This window comes from Phoxinus phoxinus (genome assembly GCF_949152265.1).
Source record: "Phoxinus phoxinus genome assembly, chromosome: 6".
In the NCBI taxonomy this organism is placed as follows: Eukaryota; Metazoa; Chordata; class Actinopteri; order Cypriniformes; family Leuciscidae; genus Phoxinus; species Phoxinus phoxinus.
In genome coordinates, this window is record NC_136881.1 from 3,731,003 (window position 1) to 3,744,252 (window position 13,250).

The 13,250-nt window shown below is 36.9% G+C and overlaps 1 protein-coding gene across 1 annotated transcript in view; it reads right to left on the reverse strand.

Annotated features, from left to right (window-relative positions):
• Positions 1-13,250, reverse strand: part of gpc5a (glypican 5a) — a 156,797-nt gene that overhangs the window by 44,131 nt on the left and 99,416 nt on the right. Inside the window, exon 7 of the mRNA XM_079617307.1 lies at positions 3,795-3,945. Coding sequence (XP_079473433.1) covers positions 3,795-3,945 — 151 coding nt within the window. The remainder of the gene's footprint in view (positions 1-3,794; positions 3,946-13,250) is intronic.

A 13,250-nucleotide genomic window follows, 5' to 3' on the forward strand; every position in this document is an offset into this window, starting at 1 on the left:
TTATTTTAATTCCTGCATTGGTTAAGATTCTCTCTCGCCACCAGCTGTGCCCAGCGACGGCTGCGGTGATATTCAGAGCTTCTTGATGTGACACAGCCAGCAGGGTTTCACTATGGCGCCTCATTTAGACGGTCTGCATGGCGTCTGGACCGCTTGGCCTCTTTTTGATTCATTAGCAGGCAGATCCAACTTTTTAAAACCCTGCTTTTGGTCATATCTGATTTTGAGGGGCATCATTAACAAAGGGGCATCTATGCAGTCACAGTGCATAATGCATTGAAATGTAATATTTTTCCAGAATGCCAATTACACCTTCCTTTGAACTCAGCTAGGGAGAGGAAAAATATTAGAAATATTGGAACGTTCAGTTCTGTTTATGGCTCTTCAGTGACTCAATTCTTTAGAAAATGTGGACATGTCATCAAGCCAAACCGGGTTGTGCACTATTCAGAATCGAATTGAGAATGTATTATATGGAAATGTGCAATTAAAATGTGAATTCAGGGAAGAATAACAAAAATGGAATGGATGCTAGATGGATGGATATACATATATAGATAGATTTAAACTATTTAAAATGTAATAGAGATGGATGGATGGATTTAAACTTCATTTAAAAATTGCAATATGGATGGATGAATACAATATTAGTGCTTTCAGTGCTAGAGAAACCCTGACATGTTAAAGATACATGTTCACTACTTCAGATTTTCTGCAATACATAGCATTTCGTTTTGAAGAGGTAGTATAATAGTAGTGTTTTTGTTTGGTATTGTTGTTTAGTGCTCTAAAGTTACTCCCAATTATTGCTTCCTTAAAAGGACTACAGAACAATTCCCATCCCACTGTCATGGCCTGTTATTTTCCGGCTTCAATCCGTGCTACAGAACCTCTCAGGCTATATAACCGCTGTAACTGGCCTGGTGAGGAGTGTATCATGAGCTTCAAATGCCGTAATTGGCCACCGAAGTGCCCCGGTCCATTAAAGGATCCATTTAAATACAACAGGATCATTACAGCTCATCAGGTGCAGAAGATCACCTTCAAGCGTTAGCTCTCGATGAAGAGCCACCGGGCGGTATCATGTAATCCCGTCCCGAGACAGGCTATTAATTAACAAGTGCTCACCGAAGGGACCAGCCTGCACTTCCTCTCATTGTGTCTCCTTACTGGAGATCAATGCGACTCCCTGCCGATACGTCTCGCTGACGCCTTTTGTTTTCCATACCAAGTACGCAGCGTCTGGATTCGCTGCCAAACAAGGGAACGCACACAGGTGACATTGACATGGTCGTCCTTTTGTGTGAAGACTCGGGCGCACTGAGCCAGAATCACACGTCTGTTAATATTTTATTTACTACAGCGCTTGCGTTTGTCTGCATTGTATTTCTTTCTTTATTTCTCCTCAGTGTGACCCGCTGAATATCGGTCTCAGCGCTCACAGATATGTTTCAGTGAGAGGCAGGAGCTCAATACTGATCAAAAATGTAGTCATTTTATATCTGGAAGTAAGTGGTGATTTTTGTGTATCGCTAGCGAATGGTTTTAAGTGACAGGTGAGTAACGGCAAGACTGATGTTATTCCCTCACCCATTTGGTTTTCATTTTTTTTTTTTTCATATATCAGCAGCTTCAGGGTCTGAGAGATTAAAAGAGACTGTAAACTACTGAATATTTTAGTTTTCCAGCAACTCTTGGTGAACAAAACATTATTCTAGATCTAAACTTCAACTGCACCACAGCATAGTGTCCTGATAAAATGTTCATCACACTCTGTTTGTTTGTCTCATGTCTGAGTTGGAAGACGGACTGGAACTTTTTTTTCCCATTTCATGAATTTCCCTGTGATTTGTGCTTTTCAAAACTCACTTAAATTGACAAAACATCGACTCTGTTATTGAACTGAATTGAATCAACATTGAACTGACTTGAGTTGAATAATGACACTAATGTCTTCTTGTACAGCTGCTTTACAGTAGAATTTGAATTAATTATTTGACTAATTTTGCTATTTTTTTCTTTTTATCACTCAGAAGCTACTTTGAAACCATCTATACTGCACGCTGTAAACCAGAAGAAGTTGCCAAAACTCAAACAATTTTGAGGTAATCAGTTACATCAAAATAAATTTAAAGTGTAAGAAAGCAGAACTGGCAGATTTGTATTTTATACTCATACATTTTAATCTGAACTTGAAATATTTGAGTAAGATAATTCATATTTTTAACTTAAAATTATCAGGTAATCTCAACTTATTTTTATTTTTTTGTAGAGGGAACTTTGATAGGTTTAACTAGTTGACTTAGTCAATTTTAACTTGCTAATTGGTAATACAATGCTGTGGTAGCATTAGCATAGCAATTGCTAAATGAATATGTCAATATTTAACAGAAAACTGTTCTAAACAAGCTCATGCTCCACCCAAAACCATGAGGGTAAAACATTAACCACTAATAAATATCACACTTAAGACGTACACACATTATATAACTTGTCTTGCACACATTATATAACACTCGATTTTAAGATTTACTGTCCCTTTCAAGTATCATGGCAAAGTATGCAGGGAAATCCCAACCCAGTTTCAGTTAATCGAAACAAGCTTATAAAACTCAAAATAATTAAACAATTCATATTACTTAAAATCTCTCAGTTTTGTGAACTCAAAAGAAAAAGAAAGTTCTAAATACTCATACAAGTTAATTTGGTTGAACTACTTTAAGTTTACCCTACTCAAATGAATGAATTATTTTGAGGATTAGGGTTTGCAGTGATAAAGCGTATCAGAATACAGGCACACAAAACGTATGTAACGTCACCGTGACGCCACTGAAGTCTCCCCTCACGAACTCAGTCACGTAAGCAGTTGCTGGTTTGTCTCGATGCAAACAGCTCATGATTTCTGACAGCCCGTCTGCATAACTTATTGACAGTCGTAACGGGCGCCGCGTCGACGGCTGAGGCGTGACATGGTTTTGGACGAAGCGGGATGAGAGGGGAAAGACTGTGATAAATGAGAGCATCGTCACAGCGTCCCATGAATTATGAGAGGGGCATGAGGCGGCGCTGACACAGTACGGCAGATTGACAGAGGAAAAGGAAATACCGCTGTGATGCAACGGCACGTTTAGATGACCCAGAACGCCCCTATCCAGAGAAAAAGTGTGGGGCGATTAATCAGACGAGCATACGGGAGATAGAGGAGGTTTGGAGAGAGAAGCACGCAGCTCTTGAGGTTGATTTAGCGGGCCACGGGTCAGAGATCCAATCCCCTCCGGAAGATGAAGTAATTACCAGATGGCCACTTTGATTTGTTCCACTTTTTTACAACCACGTTATTCTTGATTGCATAATTCATTTGGAGGAAGAGGAAATGTCTGGAAAAATGTTTCTCTACGCTTGACCTTAATTTTGCCACTTAATTACACTCGGATATCAAGCGTCAGTGGAAGTCTGATCTAATTCCGCCTTCCATTCAAGTGTCAGATGTGGTATTTCCTACTTGTTATCTATGACTTATGATCTACAAAGGAACAAAAAGACTCGCATTTGATTTGCAGGTTTAAAAAGAACAAGAGGAGATTGTGTTCACCATTTACTCCCTTTTGTGCTTCTACACTGGACTCAAGTCCAACAAGCCTTACAAGCGTTCAATCCCACCTATATAACTATAAAGTTATGGCACGTTGCGTCCTTAGGAACGTTTAGAGTGTTTTTCCTGTGCCTTTCTCTTTTAGGTTCCTTCTGTCTCTCTCGTACTTTCACTTTACTTTCTATTTGAGATAATCACTTACATATAGTGACTATTCTTCTCCTCTCTGCCGCTCCGTTCCCCGATCCCCAGCATCCGTCCTCGTCATCACAGTCTCCACTGTATCCGTCTCCACTTCCTGTCTCGATTTGGTCCAGGGTGCCCAGCTTTGGGATTGACCTGCCCTGCAACAGCTGGAACACATACAAGATATGTTGAAACTTCAGAATTGAGTATTTCACTATTTATTTTGATTGATTTTAATCAGATTTCAAACCACATATGAAAGTGATTTAGATTGTGGTTGTAAAAAAACCCAATGATTTCATGCATTTCATTGGCTGTTAATACCGAAAACAACCAACCAGATTTAATAAAATAGACCAAAAAAAAATGTTTGCTACTTGCCTTGCTGAAAAATAAATAGGAATGCATGATATAATGGTACTGTATCAGTTTTTGGTGGAAATTGGAGATATTTTTTTAAATTATTATTATATATTATTCATCTATATTGGCCATTTAATTGTGCATGTTCATTTCCCCAATTTTCACATTTTGATCACCGTTACTGTTACTTAAAAATACTCTATAAAAACTTTAGCACATCTCAAAATGAATATGCATTTGTATACTGTACTATTCTGTGGTGGCAAAAAAATAGACTGATTTTATATTTTAATATTTAATTATTTTGGATTTTTTTTTAACATTTATTTGGACAAAATGGTATTAAAATAGAATTTTAATAATGGACATGCACTTATCAGTTATTGGCCATAACAAAAGTATTCGACAATCCTAAAAATAAATGAATTCAAATCCTGCAATACATAAACATGTGCACTATCAATGATTAAAAACCTCCTTGAGGAGGAATCGAAAGCAGGATCTACTGTTGAAAGCAATAACACCATAACATGACAATGGAACCTCAAGAAAGATGAGACACAAATGAAAACAATGTTGAGATGGACAGACATTCCGCACTGTATAGTGTGAGTGTATAAAACAGTAAATATGTCCAAAACGTTCTTGTTTGGGAAAATCCTGCACATCAATCCCTCACGGCCAAATAGGGTGATTAAAGTCCAGACACTTTGTGTGTTCAACCTTCAATTATCAAGTTGGATTTTTACAAATATAAAAAACACAAAACATGCATTTTAATATATATTGATATCCCCAAACCCATTCTAACAGGTATGCATTTCCAGATTGCACAACGCTTTTAATGGAAACATTGTATTCACTATTTGCTAATTGAGCAATCTTTTCTCTCCTACAATGTGAGCAACCAATTGTGGTTATATTCATCATTCAAACAACCTCTCTGCAAAAACAACAATGACAGCAACGTGACTCCGTCTCTTGAGATCTGTGCCTGGACATGATGACCTTCAGTTACCCTCAAAACTAACTTTTGCACAAGGTAGGATGGGTTAGCAGCAATTACAAACTCTGAGTGCACTTGAGCCATATCCGTTCAGGCTACAGGAACATTTAATTATCTAATTGAAATGCAAGACAACCTCTCAGATATTGAAAGCGCTTTGTATTTATCAGGTAGAGAGCATTGGGCTGTTACAATTGTCTGTGGTAATTAGCAGCTGTAGTGGCTCAATATCTGCCGATTAAGTAGCTGAACTAATGGATTAGCAGAGCCATGATGGATGAGTGACTGCGACTCGCACGCTTAGAGGTCGCCTCCAATCCACACGCAAAACTAAAGTTCAAAATGAAACTTTTGGAGAATGGGATACTAACATACACTTACTATTATTGAACACAAGATTGTTCTGTATGATTAAATGACCCACTACCTTTGCCAACATCAGCACAGCACCCTATTTTTTTGGTAACTTCATAATTCCAGTGTGACAAATCACAAATGACACAAGTAGTGATATATTAAAAAAAAAAAAAAAAAACTTTTTATTTTATTTGACTGCCAACATTTATTTCTGAAATCATAACTAGATGTCATTCAGAATTGATAATAACGGCATTTTCTCTTGACACATTATTTAGTCTGACTGCCAATTTTTTTTTTTTATTAAAAATGCAAGACATCTGGATGTCACTTGTTGAGTTAAACATGCACATATTGAGATCATGTAACAAAAATGGGTCAAAGTAAAGTGTCATTGTTACAGTGCAATTATACATTTCAGTACTGAGTAATATTAATGAAATACATGTACTTATAGGGTTAGGATTAGGGTTTGGTTTGGTTTAGGGTTAGTTCCATGTTATTAAACAAAATGTATAGAAATTACTAGTAACTGCATGTAACAATGACAGTCAACTAAAGTTACCCATAAATGTAGCATACTACTGTTTGAAACATGTATAGTTGCATTCATACATACTATAAAAAAACTAAATATGAATTAATATATGCAAGTATTGAATATAGTCAAAACAAGAAAGCAATGTTTGTTTCAACATGTTTTTGTGTGCCTTTTTTATTGTGCAAACATATGAATTCAGTTTATTTTTTATTTTCATTTCATTTCTTTATTTATTTCCATTACACTTTAATAAAGTAGTTTCTTCATAACGACCTCAGCCTATTCCCGTTTTATTGCATATGTCCTTTGCTATAAAAAGTGCTTTGAATGTTTCTCCTGAGGCACACAAGCAGAGAAAGAAATAATGCAAAAACATCTGCATGCAAATGCATAAATTACTTTCAGTCAGGCCTGTAGCAAATACATGTTACCCTTCTGTAATTTTCTTTCCGACCGTAACCAGAAAGCCTGAAGCACCGAAGGCCTTTATCTCACTGAGGTAAAAATGTTCAATCTCTTATCTATAGAATGACCACGTTCTCCTCTAACGGTGAGGCGCATTGTTCCTCGAGGAATCCTCAATGTTCCTCCACGGTTTGATTGACTGCCTGAGGTTAGTAGTCGACTACATGCAGTGGTTGAAACTTTTACAGTCCAGCTCCCGGACACTTGCAGAAACATAAAAAATAAAATAAAAACAAGGAAAATGACCAGGCACAGTAGAATAATTATCTTAATCTGAATGCATCTCTTTAGCTGCCAGGCAAACCACTCAAATTAATCATTGCTTCAAACCAGGGGAATAGAAATAATCTAAAAAGTGAGCATAATGTAACACTTATCAGCTTGGCTCATGAATATTAATGATGTAATCTGAGGTGTGCCCATCTGATCTGCTGAAAGACCGTAGTAAAAAGATGCAAGCAATAGTAGGATTTGCACTTCCAGCTTGAACGATTCCTTGTAGGCCTCTAAATTATCACACAAAAAACCCTCAAATCTCGTTTATTGTGGTTCACAGCAGAGCGCAACTCTGTAGGTATGGCAAGCATGCTGGTCACTTTGAGTTTATTTCAACACAGTTATCATCTACAATCATCTCCATACATATCAGGAATGAGACTGATTCTCATGTTTATTAGTAACCAAAACACTGCTGTCACTGACGTCCATGCTAATAAGAAGCTCTCTCATTCCATTCGTCTTTCAGATGACTTTATACGTTTCTGAAGAACTTGCTAAAAAAAAGAAAAAAAAGATTAAGAGTGATTTCAAGACCTGAGAGTGAAACTTATATCTCTGGAGAAGCATTGCTTAAAGAATGTCATCTTCTGTGAAGATTATGTGAATCCCAACTACATTTCTAAGAAGTCTGGTTATCTTCCAGGAAATACCTTTGCTTTTGGCATCGCAACCTTTATGTCTCTGAAATATCAATGGCATCATTAAAAAGAGGAAAAGATGAAAGTCCTGCCATGAGCCTTTTAGCATCACATACTGTACACGACTGCTCCGACAAGACAAACAAGATACTGTGGGTTTCTTATACACAAAATATTAAGACAAAACACATTTTCAACTATCAATGTCTACTTTTATGACTGTTAATATGTTTTTGCATTGTGACATTATTTTAAAGACAATTAATAATTTATTTCAATTCTGAATTATATGTAATTTCTTCAATTTTATTGCTACACTCTTCCTTAATTATATTTACAGAAAAAAGCTGATTAAATACTTGGATGTTCAGGGGACCATAAAACATTTATTGGCCAAACTAACCATAAAGCAGGCTAACACCCAGAAGTACACATCATGTGTGCTATAAAAAAATACAGTATATGTTAATGCTACAATTAGTGTTAAGATTTGTTTTGGGGGGTTACATCGGGTTAGCCTGGGTTTCCCCAGACTGCCTTTGCGCAGCGCGATTTTATTCTCGCTGAAAGGCAGTCTGGAAACCATGGACCTGATTTTCGCCTCGTTTAGGGAACCAATCACAGAACGGGGAGGGAGCAGCAAGACGATGACGACATCCTTGCGACACAACTAAGCAGTTTGTTTATATCTATGGAGTCAACATGGCAGCAGACGCGAAGCTACCTTTTGATGCAGCCTTAGATATTGTTCTAAGTAGTTTAGATCGCAATTTTATTTAGAAAAAAGAGCAGCGTTTGGCGTTAAACCATTTCTCTACATACGTCATCTGGTATAATGGAAACGATTGGCTATGAGCTACGTACAGGCGCATTTGATAGACATTATTAGCACCCAATAAACGGCGCCGGCGCATTCGTAAACCACGCCTCAAATACGAGAAAATGAACATGTGGTTCCCAGACCCAAGTCTCAGCGAGAATTGGGTCTGGCGTTAGCCAGGCTAACATCGGGTACTGACAATTGAGTGAATCTTTATGAGTGAATCATTGATTCATTAAATGAACAATTAATTCAAAACACAGATTCATTCAGGTTTGAAAAATGATGCTGCGTCCAAATTTGCCTACTTACACTATGCCCTAAAAGTATGTACCGGTACTCTTTTTGTGAAGAAAAAGTCCATACCTTTGAGTGTGTAACAGAAGAGTAGGCAAGATTTAGGACAAGCTACTTGGTCATAATTGCGTCTTTAACGGAAGCTCTGTCACTTAGTTATGTGCATCCTATCACCGTTTAACCTGACCTGTCAATCATCTTGTCACAGTTAAAATTCTCCACATTCAATTTAGTTTAATCTCCTAGATTATCAATTTGCATAATGATGCATTTAAAAGTTAATGACCAAACATATTTTTTATAAAAGTTCAATGCTGTTGCAGATCAAATATAATGTGGATAACATTAAATAAATGACTGATTATTAATCACTCAAACCCCTTTATCAACACCTCTCTTCTTAACCGTCAGTCACGCACATCTGCCATGTTTGTAGTGTAACTTATTATTTGGGTTTGTAGCTGAAAAAAGTTTCTAACTGAAAAAAGTAGACCATTCAGGTATTTTTGAAACACTAATTTCAACATACTATGATTTGGGACACACTAATTCTAATTTTGAATACTATTTAGGACGGATAGTATGCAAATAGGGATGAAGCATGTGCGAGTCATTGAATCGCTCCCTTAACCGATTCGTTCAAAACACTGATTTACTCAGGAACAAAACAAGTGAAATAAGAAAGTTTGATATGCTTGTGAAAAGCAGCAAATCAGTCTGACTGATCTATCATACATCATAATTCACCAGTGACTACACAAAAACACAGGGTATTGATTATAAACGTTTTCTATCCAAATGGAGGCAGATGGAGACTATATTTGTCATTTTAAAACGGTTAGTTTCAATACTTGATTCTGATTGGTCAATAGCTGTGTTTTATTCACGATAAAACACGCCTATGACCGCTTCACCCAACGGTTCTATGTATCGCTACACAACACCCCTAGCAACCGCTCTTAGCAACACATGTTTAATCTCATCGATATTGTTCATAGAAGCTATAGTAGAGTATTGTGAGAGATCGAGTAAGCGAGTGAACCTGCATTTACAGTAGATAAAGCATTTTCCTTCAGGTCAGTCGTATATATTCATTATAATAAAAAATCCGTTTGAATGTCCGCTGCAATATCTTGTCCTTTTAACAGTTATGGGGTTTCCCCGAGCCCATAGTCATCTGTCAGTTGCGTCTTCCTTCTCCGTGATCACAAGTGAAAGTCTTCTCTACTGACTGACTCGCTCATAAAGACAGTCTTTGTCCATCTATTGAAGAAATAATGTATTTAACTTCTGTTGCTGTTTACGGCCAGGGACTATTTTTTCCAGCGGAAGGAAGGCTTTTAGTGATTTTACTTCATGAAAGTTGCATAGATACATATTTTTCGGCTTTAATAGTTGTATTGTGTGGTAACCATTTTATAAAAGCAATAAGGTACTCGAGGCAAGAGCTGTATCGTGAATAAGTCACGGCTGTAACTCCACTTCTCGTCGTGCCTAACAACGCCCTTCAGCCGTGACTTATTCACGATACAGCACAGCCTCGAGTACCTTATTGCTTACTTAATTTGAGCTAAAGAACCGCAGAACAATGGTGAAGGGCAATGCAGTGGGAGAACTTTGAGACACTAAAACTAAAAAAGTAAAACTTAAAAGTAATGCCTGTCTTTTCTTATCAAGCACTTTTCACAACTCAAAAATCCATTTCAGCTCTTCTTAGCTCATGAGCCAGAGCTGAAATATCTCTTTTAGGTCTAACTCAGATCTTTACAAAAACAGAACTGCACACCACGAACCGCTCAGAAGGGCTCTATACGTGTGTTCTATAATTCAGGATCCTTGTACAGCCTATTGTGTCGTATTGAGCGGTGCGCTAATGTAAGCACTGCAGAACCCTACGGCCTCTCACAACAAAACACTGTGGCCGTACCATACAGTGATGGGATGCTGGTACGTACTAAATGTATGTATATACATGGAACTCTAAGGTACATGTAAACAAAGATAGTACCATGATGTCCAGAAAACATAGTATTTATATGATATATGTCCAGAAAAAGATATGGACGGACTTTTTGTTGGAGCTGGTTCGGGCGAATTACATTTATTTATGTAGTTTTACAAAAACTCTGCAAAAGGCGTGTGGAGGAAATTGTATATTTAAGATGTTTGTGAACATCATATGACAGTAAAAGAGCAAACACAATTCTAGTATGGAATTGTATTGGATTGGTAAAGAGTGTTGGTACGTGACAGGAGGGCCTCCACTCAAGGATACAATAATAAAGTCTGCGTATGGTTGAAAATACCATCATTGGCCTAGAAAGATAACATTCTGCGAGTTAAGACTATAAAAGAGGAAGGATGCCCTCCCTTCACTGTCACACAAGAAAATAGACCTCATCAAAGACAATTGGAAATGTTTGTCTCTTATTCAGTGATAGAATTGTGTAAGTACACATACTGTAAAATACGTTAGTTAGTAAAGCCAATTAGTTGAAATATTTGACATATGTACATTAAAAATAATATCATATCATATCAAACCTATTTAATTATTAAATCAGCTTAAAAAGTAAATCAATAATTATTTTAATATTATACTCTCATTTGAGACTTTTGAGCAGGAATATAATACTTTAATATTAATGTGGCATTGGAATCTGCTTCAGAGATTCTGGTTGAATCAGACACAGCTATTTGTCTTCATTTGAAGATGGTGCTGCTGACCCAACTATCCTTACAGATAATAAATAATGGGAGTTTAAGGATAACTTCTATTACAAAAAAGCAGCAGCACTTTAAGTACTATCCGATAATATCCTGAAGAATATAGTGACATTTTACTTGAATATAACAACAATAACTTAGAGGCCTGGGCTTGTAAACATGTTATAGTCTACAAATGTCGATCGCCTTGGCCTTGACCATGTGCCCTAGCGTACACTTTGACATTTACTGTCACTAAAGCCACTATTAGTGGGTGGTGCACTGGATGCTCTTCGTGACTGTAATAATGGGCTGGAAACAATGACAGGCCACCATTGACTATCAGTCATGTAGGACACAGTGGCAAATCTCCCCTCGAATGCAGAGATTGCAATTGTTTGTCTTTTCACTTCCTGATAATATTACAATGATTAGCTTCCGCTGACAAAAATGTGCATTAAAGCCTTTGTTAAAAGTTTGAAATGTTTAAAAAAGCTGAAACATTTCTGAATCTTAGCCCTGAAGAACAAAGAAATCACAAGGCTCCTATAGAGCAAATGGAGACTTTTATGTAAGTCTTCTGCTTCTCAGATCGATCCTCTAAGAGAAAAAGAAACCATGATATCTCTGAGATCTCAACAATGTCTAAAGTCCAGAGTCAAATATCTCAATCAAATGAATTCAAAACTAAATCATCTGAGCAGCCTATCTTTTTTCTCTCATAAAGACATTTAGGAGACGCATATGAGACATGCTTGTTACTTCAAATAAACATAACTGATATCTTCATGAAGTTCCCTGAGCCCCGTTGAGCAACTGTTGAGCGTTAAGCATGCCTAATAAAGGCCATTCGACCAGACGCATGTCCTCACTGCAAACCATAGCAGGATTTCCTCTTCAACCAAACGGGACATTCATTACTAAAATGTTTATTTGGCATTCCAAATTGATTTATAATTTTTAATAACACACAAAAATCCCTTTATTTATTAGTCTTTATTCTTCATGAGAACAGACCGAAACTAAACACAGCTGCACGGACAAACGTTTGCCAAACCAGTGACGGGAGATTGCATGAATGTTTGTCTTATTTTAGTGCAATAAATTATTGAGGAGCATTATGAAAAAAAAAAAAAATTATGAATTGCCTTTGGTGGCTACAGTATATATCAGCATGAATATCTCAACATTGAGTTTGCTTTTAATAAGAGCACAGATCGGGTGTGATGTATATAATTGTTTTTGCAATCCAACAACACGAGAGCACCTTTTGACCCAACGCGTGTCAATCAAAGACCTAATCTCGCCCCGTTTCCCCAAGGCACGAAACAAAGCGGCTTTTATTTGACAGAGGTTGATTGTGGCGGGCAGCTTTGGGAGAGCTCGGGTCTGACGTGGCTGACGGCTGATTTATCGTACAGTCTGAAAAGCCTATTAGCCCTGCTTCAGTAAATGAAAGCGCTTCGTCAGAGCCTTAATTATGATGCTGGCCGCAGGTACATTGATTTGTTCTACATGTGAAGCAAGGTCGAGAGAGAGTTCAAAATGATCTCAAGAACTACACCATACAAAAGTAAAGGTCAACTGCAGGGTTTGATTGAGATTTATATTTGTTTTAGAGGGAGATATTAATAGGTGAAATAAAACACCGGTTACAAACTCTTGACAACAACATGTTTTCAGGCATCGCTGAAGGGGCTCTTTAGATTGTTTCTTCATTTTGACACAAATTATCATATATATATATATATATATATATATATATATATATATATATAAATATATATATATATATATATATATATATATATATATATATATATATATCAACTGACTATATGACTATACTATGACTATAGTCAACAGAGCCTGGTCATCATCATCTCCTCAAGACCCAATACCATTTGTTGTTGCATTTGTTTTGAATACTTTATATACAGTAACAATCAGTATGACTTATGGCACATCTCTCTGCAATACTTGATTCTGATTGGTTAATT